The 25264-nt window shown below is 42.3% G+C and overlaps 1 protein-coding gene across 1 annotated transcript in view; it reads right to left on the reverse strand.

The window, feature by feature from the left end:
* PRR33 (proline rich 33) overlaps positions 1 to 20430 on the reverse strand; it is a 53466-nt gene extending 33036 nt beyond the window's left edge. The window contains exon 1 of the mRNA XM_053720492.1: positions 20397 to 20430. Coding sequence (XP_053576467.1) covers positions 20397 to 20415 — 19 coding nt within the window. The 5' untranslated portion in view covers positions 20416 to 20430. The remainder of the gene's footprint in view (positions 1 to 20396) is intronic.
* Positions 20431 to 25264: the final 4834 nt, after the last annotated feature.

Raw genomic sequence — 25264 nt, forward strand, 5'->3', positions numbered from 1 at the left:
TAAGATTTGAAACCTATCCTTTAATCCTGGGCAATGACCTCCAGACCCAATGGTCTTGCATGTCTCCCAGCCAAGCCTCCACAAAGAGAGATAGTCTTCCCCCCACACGATCCAGTGACGGATCGGGGGCCGCCCCTTCATGCCAATTTAGTCTCGGTGGGCTTCTTATTCTGCTTGCATTTGTTCCAAGATTGAGCTGGTTTCCAAGTTCCCTTGGACTGATCAGACTTCGTGGAGGGCTACTGACATTGGGACTTATCCGAACGAAAAGGGACGAAAATTATGACCTTGTCCTTTAGCTTTATTTTTCTTATACTGCAGTAAAAAGGCACCCTTGCCCCCAGTGACCGTGGATATAATAGAGTCCTTTACTGGACAAAAAAGAACCTTCCCCTTAAATGGAAGGGAAAGTAATCTAGATTTGGAAGTCATGTCAGCCGACCAACCGTAGAACCCTACGGGCTAGAACAGAAAAGCCTGATGTCTTAGCATTCAAGCGGATAATCTGCATATTTGCATCACAAATAAATGAATTAGCAACCCTTAATTGTTTCCAGGATCTCATCAAGGGGCGTTTCCACCTAGATCATCTCCGACAAGGAGTCACACCAATAGGTAGCGGATCCAGTCATCGCAGCTGTGTGCTGAAACATTTTTCTTAACAGAGTTTCCAGCTTCTTATCCATGGATTTCTTAAACAACAAACTATCCTCGAGCGGGATAGTGGTGCAAGCATGGAGATAGCACCCTCCACTTTAGGGACAGACTCCCACAACTCTAATTGGGAGTCAGGAACCGGGAACAATTTCTTAAAGGAAGAAGAAGGGGAAAAAGAGGATCCAATCCTTTCCCATGAATTCTTAATATTTGCCATTGTTACGGGAACTGGGAAAGTTTTTGGCACCACCCTGTCCTCATAAACCTTATCAAGTTTAGGAATAGAAGGTTCCTCGGGTAACTTGGGTTCCGGAACCTCTAACGTAGCCAACAATTCCTTCAACAGAAAGCGTAAGTGCTCTATCCTAAATATAAAGTCTGGTTCCTTCCGACCCAGAAAGAGCCTCCTCTGAAGTATCAGAGGCGTCTTCATCAGCAGATAGCTAGTATCAGATAAATCCAACAAGTTGGTAGATGACCCCTTGGAAGGATAGCAATATTTAACCTTTCGCTTGCTCTTAGCAGGGCAAGGAAAAGCACTAAAGGCCACAGACACTGCCGTTTGCAACTGTTTAAAAAAGTCTGGCGGTAAGAGGGCCCCTCCCGAAGAAGGATTAGTAGTGCAATGGGGAGCTGCATGTGTAATAGGAGATAATTGCAGGGAATGCACCTCGCGGGACGGAGACCCCTCAGACGGGGTCGGCTCAGTGGTACTAAACATCTTGTTCTTTTAGATATTGCTACTCTATCAAGGCTTTTGGAAAATAATTGAGCAGGCGGGTATACTGTAGCCTCCTCACAATAAAACGCATCAGAGTCCTCCATAGCCTGCGCTTGTATGATGGACTACAGAATAAATAAATGGCACCTTTATACTCTCAATGGCTGGCGCACTCACCACCTCCTATGACCCAGGCCCCACAGAGAAACCGCTTCGTCTCCTGTAAACCGCACGGTCAGGAAAGAGGAAGTTAATGAGGCCACACCCGGTCACATGGAGTGCCAAGCAGGACCGCCCCTGCTGCAGGAAGAAAGCGCACCAAACTGACAGACTGGCAGTTATCCAAAACGAAAGTAAAACCTAAATGTTCACACATCTGCCAGAGACTCATCTCACACATGTCGCAGCATAAAAACATAATAAAGCAAATCATGTATAAATCCCCCCTGGGGTGTCTTTGCCTCCTCCTGGTGGCCAGGTTCTGTATTCCCACAAGTAAGGAATGAAGCCATGGACTCTCCTCATATTAAGATGGAAATCTATACACTAGGCAAGAGCATCTATACACTAGGCAAGATAATCTATACACTAGGCCAGAGAAAATATATACACTAGGCAAGAGCATCTATACAGTAGGCAAGATAATCTTTAAACTAGGCAAAATAAAAAACAAAATTTATGCTTACCTGATAAAAAATTTTATTTCTGGATATGGTGAGTCCAGGGCTTGAGTAATTACTGTTGGGAATATCACTCCTGGCCAGCAGGAGGAGGCAAAGAGCACCACAGTTAAAACTGTTAAGCATCACTCCCTTATCCACAACCAACAGTCATTCGACTGAAGAGAAATGGAGGAAAAGGAGTAACACAAGGTGTAGAGGTGCCTGAGGTTATAGTCAAAAGAAAAACTGTCTTAAAATAAAACATAGGGCCGTGGAAATATCTGGAAATAAATAAATTTATCAGGTAAGCATAAATTTTGTTTTTCTTTCCTAAGATATGGTGAGTCCACGGCTTGAGTAATTACTGTTGGGAACCAATACCCAAGCTAGAGGACACAGATAAATAGGGAGGGACAAGACAGGCAGTCCTAAACAGAAGGCACCACCGCTTGAAGAACCTTTCTCCCAAAAGAAGCCTCAGCCAAGGCAAAAATATAAAATTTGGAAAATTTGGAAAAAGTATGTAGAGAAGACCAAGTTGCAACCTTGCAAATATGTTCTACAGAAGCTTCATTTTTGAAAGCCCAAGAAGAGAAAACAGCTCTTGTGGAATGAGCCATAATTCTCTCATAAGGCTGCTGCCCAGCAGTCTCATAATCCAAACGAATTATACTTCGTACCCAAAAAGAAAGAGTAGTAGCAGTAGCTTTCTGACCTTAACGTTTCCCAGAGAAACAGACAAAAAGGGCAGAGGACTGGCAAAAATCCTTAGTCGCCTGTAAGTAGAATTTAAGAGCACGTACAACATCCAAATTGTGTAACAAACGTTCTTTGGAAGAAGAAAGATTAGGACACAGAGAGGGAACATCAATTTCCTGATTGATATTTCTATTAGAAACAACTTTAGGAAGGAAACCTTACTTAGTACGAAGAACTGCCTTATCGGCATGAAAAATAAGGGGAATCGCACTGCAGAGCTGAGAGTTCAGAGACTCTTCAAGCAGAAGAGATAGCAACAAGAAACAAAACCTTCCAAGATAACAACTTAATGTCTATGGAATGCAAAGGCTCAAACGGAGTCAGCTGTAAAACTTTAAGAACAAGGTTAAGGCTCCAAGGAGGAGCAACAGACTTAAAGACAGACCTGATTTTGACCAAGGCCTGACAAAAAGATTGCACATCTGGCACATCCAACAAACATTTATGTAGTAAAACTGATAAAGCAGAAATCTGACCCTTCAGGGTACTGACTAACAATCCCTTCTCCAAGCCTTTCTGAAGAAAAGATAAAATTCTAGGAATTCTAATTCTACTCCAAGAGTAGCCCTTGGATTCACAACAATAAAGAAATGTACGCCATATCTTATGGTAAATCTTTCTAGTAACAGGCTTGCGAGCCTGAATCATGGTCTCAATGACCGACTCAGAAAAACCACACTTAGACAAAATTAAGCGTTCAATCTCCAAGCAGTCAGCTTCAGAGAAATGAGATTTGGATGAAGGATGGGACCCTGAATCAGGAGGTCCTTCCTCAGAGGTAGTCTCCAAGGTGGGAGAGATGACATCTCCACTAGGTCTGCAAACCAGATCCTGTGAGGCCATGCAGGGGCTATTAGAATCACTGATGCCCTCTCCTGTTTGATACGAGCAATGACTCATGGAAGGAGAGCAAAAGGAGGAAACAGGTATGCCAACCTGAAAACCCAAGGAACCGCCAGAGCATCTATCAGAACGGCCTGCGGATCTCTTGAACTTGAACCGTACCTTGGAAGCTTGGCGTTCTGTCGGGACGCCATCAGTTCTAACTCCAGCACCCCCCATTTGAGGACTAAGCTGGAAAAAACCTCTGGATGGAGTTCCCACTACCCAGAATGAAAAGTCTGTCTGATCAGAAAATCTGCTTCCCAGTTGTCTACTCCTGGAATGTGGATGGCAGATAGAAAGCAATTGTGGGTATCTGCCCACTGAAGAATCTTAGTAACCTCCTTCATGGCTAAGGAACTCAGAGTTCCTCCTTGGTCATTTATGTAAGCCACAGAGGTAATGTTGTCTGACTGGAACCTGATAAACTGGGCTGAGGACAACTGAGACCAATACAATAGAGAATTGTAAATTGCCCTAAACTCCAAGATGTTGATGAGAAAAGCAGACTCCTCACGAGTCCAAAGGCCCTGAGCCTTTAACGAGTTCCAGACTGCTCCCAAGCACAGCAGGCTGGCATCCGTAGTCATGATCACCAAGAAAGGTCTCAGAAAGCATGTGCCCTAAAACAGATGTTCCTGAGAAATTCACCATGGGAGAGAATCCCTTGACGACTGGTCTAACTCTATTCTCTGAGATAGATTCACATGGTTACCATTCCATTGTCTGAGCATGCACAACTGGAGAGCTCTCAAATGCAATCGAGCAAAAGGAATTGATGTCCATGGAAGCCACAATTAGACCGATTACCTCTATACTTTGAGCCACTGAAGGATGAGCAGTAGCCTGAAAAGAGAGGCAAGAGGAAATTATTTTGTTTTTCCTGACCTCTGTCAGAAAAATCTTCATCAATAGAGAACCTATTATGGTCCTTAAGAACACTACTCTTGTAGCAGGGGAAAGGGAGCTTTTTTCCAGATTCACATTCCATCCGTGGGAACGAAGAAAAGACAACAATATTTCTGTGTGAGATTTTACTTGTTGAAAAGATGGCGCCTGAACCAATATGTCATCCAGGTAGGGTGCCACAGCACCAATTCCACGAGAATGGATCACTGCCAAAAGAGCCCCCAGAAACTTTAAAAAAATTCTGGGAGCCGTGGCTAGACCAGATGGAAGGGCCAGGAACTGGAAATGTTTGTCCAGAAAGGCAAATCTCAGGAATCTGCAAAGGTCCATGTGAATTGGAACATGAAGATATGCATCCTTTAGGTCTATAGTTGTCATGAACTGACACTCTTGTACTAAAGGAAGAATGGAGCATATAGTCTCCATCTTGGAGGATGGAACTTTGAGAAACTTGTTTAGACACTTCAAGTCTAGAATGGGACAGAAAGTTCCCTCTTTATTGGGAACCAAAAATAGGTTGGAGTAGAACCTGAGACCCTGTTCCTGCACTGGAATGGGAACTATCACTCACAGGGAGGAGAGATATTGTATACATTTCAAGAACACCTCTCTCCTTATCTGGTCTGCAGATAATCTTGAGAGATGGAATCTGCCTCTGGGAGAAAAAGTCTTGAATTCCATTTTGTAAACTGGGATACTATGCCCCCAGTCCAGAGATCTGGGACATCTCATATTCAGGCTTGAGAGAACTGAGAAAGTCTGCCCCCCACCTGATCCGATCCCGGATCAGGGGCAAACCCTTCATGCTGATTTGGAATCATCTGCAGGTTTCTTTGATTGTTTCCCCTTGTTCCAAGACTGATTCGGTTTCCAAGAAGACTTGGATTGTTCCAGTTGTAAGAAGAAGGGGAATGCTTTCCTCTGAAGTTACAAAAGGAACAAAACTTACTCTGACATCCTTTAGACCTATTCTTCTTATCTTGATGTAGAAAAGACCCTTTTCCACCCATAATATCAGAGATAATTTCTGCCAAACCGGGTCCAAACAAGGTTTTGCCCTTGTAAGGAATCGCCAGAAGCTTGACTTTAGAAGAAACGTCCGCAGACCAGGATGTCAACCATAACACCCTGTGGGCTAGGACAGCGAAACTAGAAGTTTTAGCTCCTAGTCTAACAACCTGTAAAAAGGCATCTGCAATAAATAAATTGGCCAACTTAAGAGCTTTAATCCTATCTTGAATTTCATCCAAGGAGATGCCGTACTAGTCACGGTGGCTATACACACCGCAGGTTGCCATTGGAGACCTTGATGAACATAAATCTTTTTCAAATAAGCCTCCAGCTTCTTGTCCATCGGATCCTTAAGAGAGCAGCTATCCTCAATAGGAATAATGGTTCTCTTAGCCAGAGTGGAAATGGTCCCTTCAACTTTGGGTACAGTATACCAAGGGTCTTTAATGGATTCCTTGACAGGAAACATTTTCTTAAAAATGGGAGACGGGGAAAAAGACACCCCTGGTTTTTCCCATCCTGTGAGATAATCTCCCTAGCATGGACTGGCACAGGAAAAAACCTCCAAAGTGGAAGGTTCATCAAAGAAATTATTAAGTTTACTAGATTTCTTAGGAGTGACAGAGATAGAGGTATCGGAGTCATCTGAAGTAGCTAAAACCTCTTTAAAAATACACGAAGGTGTTCAAGCTTAAATCTGAAGGATACCACCTCAGTCTCAGAAGAAGGAATTATACTGTCCGAATCTGAGATTTCACCCTCAGAAAGTCCCGATGTATCTTTCTCATCAGACTTATGAGAAAGGGCAACTTAGGAAGCAGAACTGAGGACAGGCACCTTACTTTCTGAATTTCTAAATTTCCTCTTGTGTTTTCCCTGTAATCTGGGAATGGCAGCTAATGCCACAGATACAGCTGAAGATACCTGGGCAGCAATTTTTGCTTTTAAATAAACTCCATTAGGAGTTATAGAGGAACCACAGGGCACTGCATGTGACACCATTGAGGCTTGGGACGTAGCAGGAGAAAGCTGAGGTATTATTTTAACAGCATCATTCTGAGAGACATTAGGCTTAAAATGTTACCTTTATTTTGCAAGGTTTTCTTGACATATGAAGAACAAAATTGCATAGGAGCTGCAATTTGTGATTCAAAACATAATAAGCATGAATTTCATGAGAGAAGGCTCTTGCTCCATATCAGACATGTTGTTAAACAGTAAATAAACTTGTACAGATAAGTTTCAAAGATTTTAAGATTCAATTTAAATAAGCCAAGGAAAAAATACACTTTAAATTTTATCCCAAATTGGGATCGATCCCCAGCTAAAATTATGTGAGAAAAGTTAAGAAAAAACATTTAATAAACATCAAATAACTGCTACCAATTAAGACCGGATTACCCAGAAATGGAGAAAAACAACTTTTTCCTCAGAAACGTTATGAAGTAAAGCCGGTCATGTGACCGCAACTCCCGAGCTCAAATTACTGCTGTGACATAGAGAAGCACCACTTCCTAATACACTGAGTACCAGAAATATCAGATTTTTCAAACCTGACAGTTTAAAATGTTGCATTGTTTTATGTTAAAGCAAAGGGGAAATAAATAAACTGCTAAAATAGAAAATTCAGCCTTACTTTCAGTTTAAACTTGTATTATTATTATTATTATTATCAGGTATTTGTAGAGCCCCAACAGGTTCCGCAGCGCTATGAACATAGGTGGTATATAAAAACGATTACAGGTATCAAATGGGGAGAGAGGGTCCTGCCGAGAGTTGCACTGTTGTAGTCGGCTCTTATGAAGATGAACTACAAACAGATGGGCTCATAGGCTTACTTTCTATGGGGTTTTAGAGGATAGCAGTGGAGATAGGAAGGTTAGTGTAGGTTGTAAGCGTCCCTGAATAGTAGAGTCTTCAGGGAGCACTTGAAGCTTTTAAAACTAGGGGAGATTCTTGTGGAGCGAGGCAGAGAGTTCCATAAGATGGGAGCCAATCTGAAGAAATCTTTAAGACAGGAATGTGAGGAGGTAACAAAAGAGGAGGAGAGTAGGAGATCATGAGTGGAGCGAAGGGGACTGGAGGGAGAGTATCTGGAGACAAGGGCCCCTAGTTATCAAGCCATCAACCTCAAATACGCTGGAATTCCGCAGCGTATTTGTGGCGAGGCTGATTCGCCTTAGTTATCAAGCCCTGCTGCCCGGCAAAAGTAGAATATAGTGACGTAAGCTTCGATCCGCCAGACACAGTCCGACACAGATCGATTCTTACGTCACTCCAGATGTTCCAAACGCAAGTTCGGCACAATCTGACTACTTTTGCTAGTTATCAAATGACTAGCAGGTACGCTCGGCACTTTTCCGGCCCAGCGTACCTGGTTTTCAATCCGCCGCCCTGGAGGCGGCGGATCCCATAGGAATCAATGGGAGTTTGACCATAGCGAAAGTTCATGTTCGCTGCTGCCCGATATCCCATTGATTCCTATGGGAGATGTCTGCACCTAACACCCTAACATGTACCCCGAGTCTAAACACCCCTAATCTGTCCCCCCCTACACCGCCGCAACTAAATAAATGTATTACCCCCTAAACCGCCGCTGCCGGAGCCCACTGCCACTCTAATAAACTGATTAACCCCTAAACCGCCGCTCCCGGACCCCACCGCCACTATAATAAATATGTTAACCCCTAAACCGCCGCTCCCGGACCCCGCCGCAACTATAATAAAATTATTAACCCCTAAACCTAAGTCTAACCCTAACACGCACCTAACTTAAATATTAATTAAATACATCTAAATAAATATTATTCTTATTAACTAAATTTACAACTACACCTAACACTACACTATCATTAACTAAATTATTCCTATTTAAAACTAAATATTTACCTGTAAAATAAACCCGAAGGCCTAGATTTGGAGTTTGGCGGTAGCCGTGAAAACCAGCGTTAGAGGCTCCTAACGCTGGTTTTAGGCTACCTTCGGTATTTGGAGTCATTAAAAAAAGGGTCTAACGCTCACTTTTCAGCCGCGACTTTTCCATACCGCAGATCCCCTTACGTAAATTGCGTATCCTATCTTTTCAATGGGATTTTTCTAACTCCGGTATTTAGAGTCGTGTCTGAAGTGAGCGTTAGAATTCTAACTACAAAACTCCAGCCGCAGAAAAAAGTCAGTAGTTAAGAGCTTTCTGGGCTAACGCCGCTTCATAAAGCTCTTGACTACTGTACTCTAAAGTACACTAACACCCATAAACTACCTATGTACCCCTAAACCGAGGTCCCCCCACATCGCCGCAACTCGATTACATTTTTTTAACCCCTAATCTGCCGACCGCCACCTACGTTATCCTTATGTACCCCTAATCTGCTGCCCCTAACACCGCCGACCCCTATATTATATTTATTAACCCCTAATCTGCCCCCCACAACGTCGCCGCCAGCTACCTACACTTATTAACCCCTAATCTGCCGTCCGCACGCCTCCGCCAGCTACATTATAGCTATGTACCCCTAATCTGCTGCCCTAACATCGCCGACCCCTATATTATATTTATTAACCCCTAACCTGCCCCCCACAACGTCGCCGCCACCTACCTACAATAATTAACCCCTAATCTGCCGACCGCAAAGAGCCGCCACCTACATTATAGCTATGTACCCCTAATCTGCTGCCCCTAACACCGCCGACCCCTATATTATATTTATTAACCCCTAACCTGCCCTCCGTAACATCGCAGACACCTAACTTCAATTATTAACCCCTAATCTGCCGACCGAATCTCGCCGCTATTCTAATAAATGTATTAACCCCTAAAGCTAAGTCTAACCCTAACACTAACACCCCCCTAAGTTAAATATAATTTTAATCTAACGAAATTAATTAACTCTTATTAAATAAATTATTCCTATTTAAAGCTAAATACTTACCTGTAAAATAAATCCTAATATAGCTACAACATAAATTATAATTACGGTATATTATAGCTATTTTAGGATTAATATTTATTTTACAGGTAACTTTGTATTTATTTTAACCAGGTACAATAGCTATTAAATAGTTAAGAACTATTTAATAGCTAAAATAGTTAAAATAATTACAAATTTACCTGTAAAATAAATCCTAACCTAAGTTACAATTAAACCTAACACTACACTATCAATAAATTAATTAAATAAAATACCTACAATTACCTACAATTAATGGGAACAAGAAATCAAAAACAAAAAAAGTTCTTGATGGAGGTGCGCCCACGGTGACGGAAGCGAAAATCAGTACAAACAATCCGATGTGAGGCCGCTCTTCTGTAGCGTATGTCGACGGTTAGGAAATCTGTAGTGGGGAAACAGGAAGGCGCCAATAGGGTAATAACGTAAAGAACCCTGACATGTAAGTATGAGGAAAAAGGGTACTCACAAGCAGGGCGGCACTTGAACGTGCCTAACCAAGCGGGCCGGGACCTCAGCGTCGCCCGGAAGACTCACAACGGCAACAACCAATCCTCGAGCCGGACCAAGTTCCGTGTGGCCAATCAGGAACGCTGGATGCTAACACACCTCCCTCTTCGTATGCCGATTCCGAACACTGGCAGAAGGGTAGGAGATAGGGATATACTGTGTATGGCTCTCACGAATACCGAGAGTTTGATTAACACAAGCCAACAAACTGGATAGAGGAAGGAGCAAACTCCAGCAAAGTTACTTAAACCAATTTATTTAAAAAGTTTAAAAAGTTTAAAAAAAATGCATAAAAGCGCCAACAAACTGGATAGAGGAAGGAGCAAACTCCAGCAAAGTTACTTAAAACAATTTTGCATTGTTTGGTTGTTGCCGTTGTGAGTCTTCAGGGCGACGCTGAGGTCCCGGCCCGCTTGGTTAGGCACGTTCAAGTGCCGCCCTGCTTGTGAGTACCCTTTTTCCTCATACTTACATGTCAGGGTTCTTTACGTTATCACCCTATTGGCGCCTTCCTGTTTCCCCACTACAGATTACCTACAATTAAACCTAACACTACACTATCAATAAATAAATTAAATACAATACCTACAAATAACTACAATGAAATAAACTAACTAAAGTACAAAAAATAAAAAAGAACTAAGTTACAAAAGATAAAAAAATATTTACAAACATAAGAAAAATATTACAACAATTTTAAACTAATTACACCTACTCTAAGCCCCCTAATAAAATAACAAAGCCCCCCAAAATAAAAAAATGCCCTACCCTATTCTAAATTACTAAAGTTCAAAGCTCTTTTACCTTACCAGCCCTGAACAGGGCCCTTTGCGGGGCATGCCCCAAGAAGTTCAGCTCTTTTGCCTGTAAAAAAAAACATACAATACCCCCCCCCCCAACATTACAACCCACCACCCACATTCCCCTAATCTAACCCAAAACCCCCTTAAATAAACCTAACACTAAGCCCCTGAAGATCATCCTACCTTGTCTTCACCATACCAGGTTCACCGATCCATCCTGGCTCCAAAATCTTCATCCAACCAAAGCGGGGGCTGGCGATCCATCATCCGGCGGCTGAAGAGGTCCAGAAGAGGCTCCAAAGTCTTCATCCTATCCGGGAAGAAGAGTAGATCCGGACCGGCAACCATCATCTTCCAAGCGGCATCTTCTATCTTCATCCAATGAGGACCGGCTCCATCCTGAAGACCTCCACCGCGGAACCCATCTTCATCCGGCGAAGTCCAACTGAAGAATGACGGTTCCTTTAAGGGACGTCATCCAAGATGGCGTCCCTCGAATTCCGATTGGCTGATAGGATTCTATCAGCCAATCGGAATTAAGGTAGGAATATTCTGATTGGCTGATGGAATCAGCCAATCAGAATCAAGTTCAATCCGATTGGCTGATCCAATCAGCCAATCAGATTGATCGGAACAGCCAATAGAATGCGAGCTCAATCTGATTGGCTGATTGGATCAGCCAATCGGATTGAACTTGATTCTGATTGGCTGATTCCATCAGCCAATCAGAATATTCCTACCTTAATTCCGATTGGCTGATAGAATCCTATCAGCCAATCGGAATTCGAGGGACGCCATCTTGGATGACATCCCTTAAAGGAACCGTCATTCTTCAGTTGGACGTCGCCGGATGAAGATGGGTCCGCGGTGGAGGTCTTCAGGATGGAGCCGGTCCTCATCGGATGAAGATAGAAGATGCCCCTTGGAAGATGATGGTTGCCGGTCCGGATCTACTCTTCTTCCCGGATAGGATGAAGACTTTGGAGCCTCTTCTGGACCTCTTCAGCCGCCGGATGATGGATCGCCAGCCCCCGCTTGGGTTGGATGAAGATTTTGGAGCCAGGACGGATCGGTGAACCTGGTATGGTGAAGACAAGGTAGGATGATCTTCAGGGGCTTAGTGTTAGGTTTATTTAAGGGGGGTTTGGGTTAGATTAGGGGTATGTGGGTGGTGGGTTGTAATGTTGGGGGGGGGTATTGTATGTTTTTTTTACAGGCAAAAGAGCTGAACTTCTTGGGGCATGCCCCGCAAAGGGCCCTGTTCAGGGCTGGTAAGGTAAAAGAGCTTTGAACTTTAGTAATTTAGAATAGGGTAGGGCATTGTTGTAATATTTTTCTTATGTTTGTAAATATTTTTTTATTTTTTGTAACTTAGTTCTTTTTTATTTTTTGTACTTTAATTAATTTATTGATAGTGTAGTGTTAGGTTTAATTGTAACTTAGGTTAGGATTTATTTTACAGGTAAATTTGTAATTATTTTAACTATTTTAGCTAAAAATAAAAATAACTAAGTTATAAAAAATAAAAAGTTACAATCATTTAAAAAATATTACAACAATTTTAAGCTACTTACTCCTAATCTAAGCCCCCTAATAAAATAACAATGCCCCCCAAAATAAAAAAATGCCCTACCCTATTCTAAATTACGAAAGTTAACAGCTCTATTACCTTACCAGCCCTTAAAAACAGAATTTATGTTTACCTGATAAATTACTTTCTCCAACGGTGTGTCCGGTCCACGGCGTCATCCTTACTTGTGGGATATTCTCTTCCCCAACAGGAAATGGCAAAGAGCCCAGCAAAGCTGGTCACATGATCCCTCCTAGGCTCCGCCTACCCCAGTCATTCGACCGACGTTAAGGAGGAATATTTGCATAGGAGAAACCATATGTTACCGTGGTGACTGTAGTTAAAGAAAATAAATTATCAGACCTGATTAAAAAAACCAGGGCGGGCCGTGGACCGGACACACCGTTGGAGAAAGTAATTTATCAGGTAAACATAAATTCTGTTTTCTCCAACATAGGTGTGTCCGGTCCACGGCGTCATCCTTACTTGTGGGAACCAATACCAAAGCTTTAGGACACGGATGAAGGGAGGGAGCAAATCAGGTCACCTAAATGGAAGGCACCACGGCTTGCAAAACCTTTCTCCCAAAAATAGCCTCAGAAGAAGCAAAAGTATCAAATTTGTAAAATTTAGAAAAAGTGTGCAGTGAAGACCAAGTCGCTGCCTTACATATCTGATCAACAGAAGCCTCGTTCCTGAAGGCCCATGTGGAAGCCACAGCCCTAGTGGAGTGAGCTGTGATTCTTTCAGGAGGCTGCCGTCCGGCAGTCTCATAAGCCAATCGGATAATGCTTTTAATCCAGAAGGAGAGAGAGGTAGAAGTTGCTTTTTGACCTCTCCGTTTACCAGAATAAACAACAAACAAAGACAAAGTTTGTCTGAAATCCTTAGTAGCTGCTAAGTAAAATTTGAGAGCACGAACTACATCCAAGTTGTGCAACAAACGTTCCTTCTTTGGAACTGGATTAGGACACAAAGAAGGCACAACTATCTCCTGGTTAATGTTTTTGTTAGAAACAACTTTTGGAAGAAAACCAGGTTTAGTACGCAAAACCACCTTATCTGCATGGAACACCAGATAAGGAGAAGAACACTGCAGAGCAGATAATTCTGAAACTCTTCTAGCAGAAGAAATTGCAACCAAAAACAAAACTTTCCAAGATAATAACTTAATATCAACGGAATGTAAGGGTTCAAACGGAACCCCCTGAAGAACTGAAAGAACTAGGTTGAGACTCCAAGGAGGAGTCAAAATTTTGTAAACAGGCTTGATTCTAACCAGAGCCTGAACAAAGGCTAGAACATCTGGCACAGCTGCCAGCTTTTTGTGAAGTAACACAGACAAGGCAGAAATCTGTCCCATCAAGGAACTTGCAGATAATCCTTTTTCCAATCCTTCTCGAAGGAAGGATAGACTCTTAGGAATCTTAACCTTGTCCCAAGGGAATCCTGCAGATTCACACCAACAGATATACCAAATTATGTGGTAATTTTTCTGGTTACAGGCTTTCAGGCCTGAACAAGAGTATTAATAACAGAATCTGAGAACCCTCGCTTTGATAAGATCAAGCGTTCAATCTCCAAGCAGTCAGCTGGAGTGGGTCGAACGGACCTAGAACAAGAAGGTCTCTCAAAGGTAGCTTCCATGGTGGAGCCGATGACATATTCACCAGATCTGCATACCAAGTCCTGCGTGGCCACGCAGGAGCTATCAAAATCACCGACGCCCTCTCCTGATTGATCCTGGCTACCAGCCTGGGGATGAGAGGAAACGGCGGGAACACATAAGCTAGTTTGAAGGTCCAAGGTGCTACTAGTGCATCCACTAGAGCCGCCTTGGGATCCCTGGATCTGTACCCGTAGTAAGGAACTCTGAAGTTCTGACGAGAGGCCATCAGATCCATGTCTGGAATGCCCCACGGTTGAGTGACTTGGGCAAAGATTTCCGGATGGAGTTCCCACTCCCCCGGATGCAATGTCTGACGACTCAGAAAATCCGCTTCCCAATTTTCCACTCCTGGGATGTGGATAGCAGACAGGTGGCAGGAGTGAGACTCCGCCCATAGAATGATTTTGGTCACTTCTTCCATCGCTAGGGAACTCCTTGTTCCCCCCTGATGGTTGATGTATGAACTTGGCCCTCGCTAGCTGAGGCCAAGCTTTGAGAGCATTGAATATCGCTCTCAGTTCCAGAATATTTATCGGTAGAAGAGATTCTACCCGAGACCAAAGACCCTGAGCTTTCAGGGATCCCCAGACCGCGCCCCAGCCCATCAGACTGGCGTCGGTCGTGACAATGACCCACTCTGGTCTGCGGAAGGTCATCCCTTGTGACAGGTTGTCCAGGGACAGCCACCAACGGAATGAGTCTCTGGTCCTCTGATTTACTTGTATCTTCGGAGACAAGTCTGAATAGTCCCCATTCCACTGACTGAGCATGAACAGTTGTAATGGTCTTAGATGAATGCGCACAAAAGGAACTATGTCCATTGCCGCTACCATCAAACCTATCACTTCCATGCACTGCGCTATGGAAGGAAGAGGAACGGAATGAAGTATCCGACAAGAGTCTAGAAGTTTTGTTTTTCTGGCTTCTGTCAGAAAAATCCTCATTTCTAAGGAGTCTATTATAGTTCCCAAGAAGGGAACCCTCGTTGACGGAGATAGAGAACTCTTTTCCACGTTCACTTTCCATCCGTGAGATCTGAGAAAGGCCAGGACAATGTCCGTGTGAGCCTTTACTTGAGGAAGGGACGACGCTCGAATCAGAATGTCGTCCAAGTAAGGTACTACAGCAATGCCCCTTGGTCTTAGCACCGCCAGAAGGGACCCTAGTACCTATGAGAAAATCCTAGGAGCAGTGGCTAATCCGAAAGAAAATGCCACGAACTGGAAATGCTTGTCCAGGAATGCAAACCTTAGGAACCGATGATGTTCCTTGTGGATAGGAATATGTAGATACGCATCCTTGAAATCCACCTTGGTCATGAATTGACCTTCCTGGATGGAAGGAAGAAGTGTTCGAATGGTTTCCATCTTGAACGATGGAACCTTGAGAAACTTGTTCAAGATCTTGAGATCTAAGATTGGTCTGAACGTTCCCTCTTTTTTGGGAACTATGAACAGATTGGAGTAGAACCCCATCCCTTGTTCTCCTAATGGAACAGGATGAATCACTCCCATTTTTAGCAGGTCTTCTACCCAATGTAAGAATGCCTGTCTTCTTATGTGGTCTGAAGACAACTGAGACCTGTGGAACCTCCCCCTTGGAGGAAGCCCCTTGAACTCCAGAGAATAACCTTGGGAGACTATTTCTAGCGCCCAAGGATCCAGAACATCTCTTGCCCAAGCCTGAGCGAAGAGAGAGAGTCTGCCCCCCACCAGATCCGGTCCCGGATCGGGGGCCCGCATTTCATGCTGTCTTGGTAGCAGTGGCAGGTTTCCTGGCCTGCTTTCCTTTGTTCCAGCCTTGCATAGGTCTCCAGGCTGGATTGGCTTGAGAAGTATTACCTTCCTGCTTAGAGGACGTAGCCCTTGGGGCTGATCCGTTTCTGCGAAAGGGACGAAACTTAGGTTTATTTTTGGTCTTGAAAAGACCTATCCTGAGGAAGGGCGTGGCCCTTGCCCCCAGTGATATCAGAGATAATCTCTTTCAAGTCAGGGCCAAAGAGTGTTTTCCCCTTGAAAGGAATGTCAAGCAATTTGTTCTTGGAAGACGCATCCGCTGCCCAAGATTTTAACCAAAGCGCTCTGCGCCACAATAGCAAACCCAGAATTTTTTCGCCGCTAACCTAGCCAATTGCAAGGTGGCGTCTAGGGTGAAAGAATTAGCCAATTTAAGAGCACGAATTCTGTCCATAATCTCCTCATAAGAAGAAGAATTACTAATAATCGCCTTTCCTAGCTCATCAAACTAGAAACACGCGGCTGCAGTGACAGGGACAATGCATGCAATTGGTTGTAGAAGGGAACCTTGCTGAACAAACATCTTTAGCAGACCTTCTAATTTTTTATCCATAGGATCTTGGAAAGCACAACTATCTTCTATGGGTATAGTGGCGCGCTTGTGTAGAGTAGAAACCGCCCCCTCGACCTTGGGGACTGTCTGCCATCAGTCCTTTCTGGGGTCGACTATAGGAAAACAATTTTATAAATATGGGGGGAGGTACTAAAGGTATACCGGGCCTGTCCCATTCTTTACTAACAATGTACGCCACCCGCTTGGATATAGGAAAAGCTTCGGGGGGCCCCGGGGCCTCTAAGAACTTTTCCATTTTACATAGTGGTTCTGGAATGACCAGATAATCACAATCATCCAAATTGGATAACACCTCCTTAAGCAGAGCGCGGAGATGTTCCAACTTAAATTTAAAAGTAATCACATCAGGTTCAGCTTGTTGAGAAATGTTTCCTGAATCTGAAATTTCTCCCTCAGACAAAACCTCCCTGGCCCCCTCAGACTGGTGTAGGGGCCCTTCAGAAACCATATCATCAGCGTTCTCATGCTCTACAGAATTTTCTAAAACAGAGCAGTCGCGCTTTCGCTGATAAGTGGGCATATTGGCTAAAATGTTTTTGATAGAATTATCCATTACAGCCGTTAAATGTTGCATAGTAAGGAGTATTGGCGCACTAGATGTACTAGGGGCCTCCTGTATGGGCAAGACTGGTGTAGACGAAGGAGGGGATGATGCAGTACCATGCTTACTCCCCTCACTTGAGGAATCATCTTGGGCATCATTTTTACTAAATTTTTTTATGACATAAAATACATATAGTTAAATGAGAAGGAACCTTGATTTCCCCACAGTCAGAACACAATCTATCTGGTAGTTCAGACATGTTAAACAGGCATAAACTTGATAACAAAGCACAAAAAACGTTTTAAAATAAAACCGTTACTGTCACTTTAAATTTTAAACTAAACACACTTTATTACTGCAATTGCGAAAAAGTATGAAGGAATTGTTCAAAATTCACCAAAATTTCACCACAGTGTCTTAAAGCCTTAAAAGTATTGCACACCAAATTTGGAAGCTTTAACCCTTAAAATAACGGAACCGGAGCCGTTTTTATATTTAACCCCTTTACAGTCCCTGGAATCTGCTTTGCTGAGACCCAACCAAGCCCAAAGGGGAATACGATACCAAATGATGCCTTCAGAAAGACTTTTCTATGTATCAGAGCTCCACACACATGCAGCTGCATGCCATGCTGTCCTCAAAAACAAGTGCGCCATACCGGCGCGAAAATGAGGCTCTGACTATGATTAGGGAAAGCCCCTAAAGAATAAGGTGTCTAAAACAGTGCCTGCCGATATAATCATATCAAAATACCCAGAATAAATGATTCCTCAAGGCTAAATATATGTTAATAATGAATCGATTTAGCCCAGAAAAAGTCTACAGTCTTAATAAGCCCTTGTGAAGCCCTTATTTACTATCTTAATAAACATGGCTTACCGGATCCCATAGGGAAAATGACAGCTTCCAGCATTACATCGTCTTGTTAGAATGTGTCATACCTCAAGCAGTAAGAGACTGCACACTGTTCCCCCAACTGAAGTTAATTGCTCTCAACAGTCCTGTGTGGAACAGCCATGGATTTTAGTTACGGTGCTAAAATCATTTTCCTCATACAAACAGAAATCTTCATCTCTTTTCTGTTTCTGAGTAAATAGTACATACCAGCACTATTTTAAAATAACAAACTCTTGATTGAATAATAAAAACTACAGTTAAACACTAAAAAACTCTAAGCCATCTCCGTGGAGATGTTGCCTGTACAACGGCAAAGAGAATGACTGGGGTAGGCGGAGCCTAGGAGGGATCATGTGACCAGCTTTGCTGGGCTCTTTGCCATTTCCTGTTGGGGAAGAGAATATCCCACAAGTAAGGATGACGCCGTGGACCGGACACACCTATGTTGGAGAAAGGGCCTTTTGCGGGGCATGCCCCAAAGTATTCAGCTCTTTTGACTGTAAAAAAAATAATACAACCCCCCAACATTAAAACCCACCACCCACACACTCCTACTCTAACCCAAACCCCAATTAAATAAACCTAACACTACCCCCCTGAAGATCATCCTACATTTAGCCGTCTTCAGCCAGCCGACCACCGATGGAACAGAAGAGGACATCCGGAGCGGCCAAAGTCATCATCCATGGGGCGCTGAAGAAGTCTTCCATCCAATTGAAGTCATCATTCAAGGGGCGCTGAAGAGGTCTTCCATCCGATGGAAGTCTTCATCCAGGCGGCGTCTTCAATATTCATCCATCCGGAGCGGAGCGGAGCCATCTTTAGACGAGCCGACGCGGAGCCATCTTCTTCCACCGATGACTTCCCGACAAAAGACGGTTCCTTTAAGTGACGTCATCCAAGATGGCATCCCTCGAATTCCAATTGGCTGATAGGATTCTATCAGCCAATCGGAATTAAGGTAGGAAAAATCTGATTGGGTGTAATTGTAACTTAGGTTAGTTTTTATTTTACAGGTAAATTTGTCTTTATTTTAACTAGGTAGCTATTAAATAGTTAATAACTATTTAATAGCTATTGTACCTAGTTAAAATAAATTGAAATTTGCCTGTAAAATAAAAATAAATCCTAAGATAGCTACAATATAATTATTATTTATATTGTAGCTATATTAGGGTTTATTTTAAAGGTATTTAGTTTTAAATAGGATTAATTTAGTTAAGAAGAGTTATAATATTTAGATGTATTTAATTAATATTTAAGTTAGGGGGGTGTTAGGGTTAGACTTAGGTTTAGGTGTTAATAATTTTATTATAGTGGCGGCGGTGTAGGGGGGGCAGGATAGGGGTTAATAAATTTTTTATAGGTGGCAACGGTGTAGGGGGGGCAGGATAGGGGTTAATAAATTTATTATAGGTGGCGACGGTGTAGGGGGGGCAGATTAGGGGTTAATAAGTTTAATATAGGTGGCGGCGGGGTCCGGGAGCGGCGGTTTAGGGGTTAAACTATTTATTTAGTTGCGTCGGGGTCCGGGATCGGCAGGATAGGGGTTAATACATTTATTATAGGTGGCGGCGGTATAGGGGGGGCAGGATAGGGGTTACTAGGTATAATGTAGGTGGCGGCGGGTCTGGGAGCGGCGGTTTAGGGGTTAATAACTTTATTTAGTTGCAGGGGGCTCCGGGGGTGCCGGTATAGGGGGTAGAACAGTGTAGTTTAGTGTGAGTGCTTAGTGACAGGCTAGCAATAAAGCTGGGAAAAAGCCGAAGAGCAGCTAGATCGGATGAGTGATAACTATCACAGTCCGCTGCTCATCGCCCCGTACTTGGTGCGTGGCTTTTTGACAGCTTTTTTGATAACTTTGGCAAGCGTATTCAGGTCCGCGGCGACGATGGTAGGCAAGCTTAGGCGGGCGTATTGGGGCTGGCGATGGCAGGTAAGTAGACACGTTGATAACTAGAGGCCAAGAGATGTAGGGGGGAGCAGTGCAATTGAGAGCTTTGTGTGTCAGAGTGAGAATTTTGTGTTTAATCCTAGAGGCAAGAGGAAGCCAGTGAAGGGATTGGCAGAGAGGTGCGGCAGATGAAGAGCGACGTGCAAGGAAGATGAGCCTCGCAGAGGCATTCATTATCGATTGTAAAGGAGCTAGGCGGCAGCTAGGGAGACCAGAGAGGATTGAGTTGCAGCAGTCGAGGTGGGAAAGGATGAGAGAGTGAATTAAAATCTTTATTGTGTCTTGTGTAAGGAAATGTCTAATTTTAGCGATATTTTTAAGGTGGAAGCGGCAGGCTTGTTTTATCATGTAAATATGTGTCAGAAAATAAAGCCTAATAAAAACATTTTACCCTTTCTTTTTAAAAGAGTTTAAATGTTAGTCTCACACATGCTACAGTGCCTGCTTCATGCCCCAGTGTAACCCATACAACAGGATTATCTATGTCCCAATAAAAAAACAATGTCCCCAACTGGAAGAAAAAGCTCTTACCTGCTCCACTGTCCGGCATGTAGACAGTTACAAGGTATGAGAAGACACAGTTCTTCACAGAGACCTTTGAAAAAGAAAGAACCGAGTAGCCAACTCTGGCTTTCTAAACTAGGGCAGCAATTATTAGGAAAACGCAGTAAGTACCTCTTTACAAGTTCCTAACTGCTTTAAAGTCACCACTACCCGACTAGGCAATAAAATATATACACTAGGCAAGAGAAAATCTATACACTTGGCAAGAACATGTATACACTAGGCAAGATAATCTATACACTAGGTCAGTGATTTTCAACCTTTTTTTTGCCGTGGCACACTTTTTTACATTTAAAAATCCTGTGGCACACCACCATCCCAAAATTTTACAAAATCACACATTGTAGCCTAATACAGCATATATATATATATATACATATACACACACACACATACTGTACTGTGCTGTCATGCCATGCCTCCTGCAAACTATACGTGACATATTGACATTCATTCACAAACAATCATAATGATTGTCTGTGAATGAATGTCAATATGTCATGGTTGTAAATGATGTCTGCCTGATGAGGCTGTCACATACCTCACAATATTTCAAACTGGGAAACTGAGAAAAGTGTTATCTGTGGAGCACAAGATTATATGTGGAACATGGTATACTGTTCTGGAGCAGGAGCAAAGCTGCGCCAGCATGCATAGGGGATTGAAGTGTCGCGTGGTGCTGCGTGTAGAGCCGGCACTAGGCAAGTGTTGTGGGGGTTCCTTCCAAGTGTGAACACGTGTCGGGGAGGCGAGCTGCCACTGCACAGTTACCCTCAGTCATCATCTCACTCAAAATAAAAAAAACATCCCAGAGTAAAAAACAAGCAACATTTAAAAAAAATATGTCACACTGTTGCTGCCGCGGCACACTGGTTGAAAAACACTGCACTAGGTAAAAGAATCTATACACTAGGCAAGAACATGTATACACTAGGTAAAATAATCTCTACACTAGGCAAGAGAATCTATACACTAGGCAAGAACATGTATACACTAGGCAAGAACATGTATACACTAGGCAAGAGAATCTATACACTAGGCAAGAACATGTATACACTAGGTAAAATAATCTCTACACTAGGCAAGAGAATCTATACACTAGGCAAGAACATGTATACACTAGGTAAAATAATCTCTACACTAGGCAAGAGAATCTATACACTAGGCAAGAACATGTATACACTAGGTAAAATAATCTCTACACTAGGCAAGAGAATCTATACACTAGGCAAGAACATGTATACACTAGGTAAAATAATCTCTACACTAGGCAAGAGAATCTATACACTAGGCAAGAACATGTATACACTAGGTAAAATAATCTCTACACTAGGCAAGAGAATCTATACACTAGGCAAGAGAATCTATACACTAGGCAAGAACATGTATACACTAGGTAAAATAATCTCTACACTAGGCAAGAGAATCTATACACTAGGCAAGAACATGTATACACTAGGTAAAATAATCTCTACACTAGGCAAGAGAATCTATACACTAGGCAAGAACATGCATACACTAGGTAAAATAATCTATACACTAGGCAAGAGAATCTATACACTAGGCAAGAACATGTATACACTAGGTAAAATAATCTATACACTAGGCAAGAGAATCTATACACTAGGCAAGAACATGTATACACTAGGCAAGATAATCTATACACTAGGTAAGATAATCTATATACTAGGCAAGATAATCTATACACTAGGCAAGAACATGTATACACTAGGCAAGATAATCTATACACTAGGTAAGATAATCTATATACTAGGCAAGAGAATCTATACACTAGGCAAGATAATCTATACACTAGGTAAGATAATCTATATACTAGGCAAGAGAATCTATACACTAGGCAAGATAATCTATACACTAGGTAAAATAATCTATATACTAGGCAAGAACATGTATACACTAGGTAAAATAATCTCTACACTAGGCAAGAGAATCTATACACTAGGCAAGATAATCTATACACTAGGCAAGAACATGCATACACTAGGTAAAATAATCTCTACACTAGGCAAGATAATCTATACACTAGGCAAGAACATGTATACACTAGGTAAAATAATCTATACACTAGGCAAGATAATCTATATACTAGGCAAGAACATGTATACACTAGGCAAGATAATCTATACACTAGGTAAAATAATCTATATACTAGGCAAGAGAATCTATACACTAGGCAAGAACATGTATACACTAGGCAAGATAATCTATACACTAGGTAAGATAATCTATATACTAGGCAAGAGAATCTATACACTAGGCAAGAACATGTATACACTAGGCAAGATAATCTATACACTAGGCAAGATAATCTATACACTAGGTAAAATAATCTATACACTAGGTAAGATAATCTATATACTAGGCAAGAGAATCTATACACTAGGCAAGATAATCTATACACTAGGCAAGAGAATCTATACACTAGGTAAGATAATCTATACACTAGGCAAGAGAATCTATACACTAGGCAAGATAATCTATACACTAGGCAAGAGAATCTATACACTAGGCAAGATAATCTATACACTAGGCAAGATAATCTATACACTAGGCAAGAGAATCTATACACTAGGCAAGATAATCTATACACTAGGCAAGAGAATCTATACACTAGGCAAGAGAATCTATACACTAGGCAAGATAATCTATACACTAGGCAAGATAATCTATACACTAGGCAAGAGAATCTATACACTAGGCAAGATAATCTATACACTAGGCAAGAGAATCTATACACTAGGCAAGAGAATCTATACACTAGGCAAGATAATCTATACACTAGGCAAGAGAATCTATACACTAGGCAAGAGAATCTATACACTAGGCAAGATAATCTATACACTAGGCAAGATAATCTATACACTAGGCAAGAGAATCTATACACTAGGCAAGATAATCTATACACTAGGCAAGAGAATCTATACACTAGGCAAGATAATCTATACACTAGGCAAGATAATCTATACACTAGGCAAGATAATCTATACACTAGGCAAGAGAATCTATACACTAGGCAAGAGAATCTATACACTAGGCAAGATAATCTATATGTGTATGCAAGGTATTCTGTGAGAAGCGCAAGAAGTGTAGAGGAAAGTACTAATGGCACTATATATGTATAACAAAAACACTTAGGGAGAGGCCCAAAGTAGGGGTTAATATTAGCACTCTTTCCTAAGTGAGTGGTGAATATTGAGTGGGTTATATTAAAAGATAAACTTTATTCAATAGTTACAATAAAATAAGAGAAATACTTCTCTGTAAATTATACCAAACAGAGCCAAATATAAACTATAAACCCATGTTAATATACCCCCTGTTTCCTGGCCGATATCAGCTGGCCTTTATCAATGTGAAATTTCGGACAAACCGAAGCCTGGGTGCCACCCCTTTATATACCATATGTATGGTTAATCACACACCAACCCACTGGCTGGATTCTACTCACACCCTCCACTTAGGCAATCACAAGCGTCCCATTCAGAACTCAGGCGTGTTATTACACTCTACCATGATTGGGTATCGGCTTCATGTTGTGCGTAATGAGAGGAGGTACCAATCTAACCTGTCACAGTCGATGTAAACAATGCCGATTACCCTGACTACATCGGTCTGTTAAAATTGTAACATCGGCTTAAGCTAATACTGATTCATAGGGCAGAGTGCCTTCAACACTATCCCAATAATAAGACGTGACCTAAGCGTTAGTCAAGACATACCAGAGGCATGGTTCTTTGTATCACAGTATTTATTAGTCATTCTCGACTGGGCTGTTTCTGAATTGTAAGACATTACTGTGAACCTGAGGTATCTACTAACAACACTAGACGCTCAGTCATATACACGATCAATATTTGATATAGAAAAGACTGGTAATTTATGGATTGGGTACAGTGATAACTCAATGTGGTATTGGGCAGCACAGATAAATGGGTACTATGATAATGTAACTGTCAGCAATGTATATAGTGCGATACCACTTATGAGCTAACTGCAGTTTTCCTTTGAGGGTAAGTGAAAGGCTAGAAACTTAGCTAGCACTTAGTGCACAATCACCCTAGGCAAAGGTCGTCATTATTCTAGTGTTGCTTGGACAAATATGTATTAACAGACCACTATAATACCATAATTTATATTCAGGGATAATTACGTATTTAATACACTTTTACCAAAATGCCTACAGTGTAAACAGACAGATTGGATGTCATTTCTAAATTTACAAATAGTCAGGGATGGTACAAATTATCTTCCTTGTCATCCACACAAGTCTATCGGCTAGATTCAGAGTTCTGCGGCCAAAGGGGTGCGTTAGCTACGCGTGCTTTTTTCCCCTTGCACCTTTTAAATACCGCTGGTATTTAGAGTTCACAGAATGGCTGCGTTAGGCTCCAAAAAGGGAGCGTAGAGCATATTTACCGCCACTGCAACTCTAAATACCAGCGTTGCTTACGGACGCGGCCAGCTTCAAAAACGTGCTCGTGCACGATTCCCCCATAGGAAACAATGGGGCTGCTTGAGCTGAAAAAAAACCCAACACCTGCAAAAAAGCAGCGTTCAGCTCCTAACGCAGCTACATTGTTTCCTATGGGGAAACACTTCCTAAGTCTGCACCTAACACCCTAACATGTACCCCGAGTCTAAACACCCCTAACCTTACACTTATTAACCCCTAATCTGCCGCCCCCGCTATCGCTGACCCCTGCACTTTATTATTAACCCCTAATCTGCCGCTCCGTACACCACCGCAAGCTACATTATAGCTATGTACCCCTAATCTGCTGCCCCTAACACCGCCGACCCCTATATTATATTTA

This window comes from Bombina bombina, chromosome 7, assembly GCF_027579735.1.
Source record: "Bombina bombina isolate aBomBom1 chromosome 7, aBomBom1.pri, whole genome shotgun sequence".
NCBI classification, from domain to species: Eukaryota; Metazoa; Chordata; class Amphibia; order Anura; family Bombinatoridae; genus Bombina; species Bombina bombina.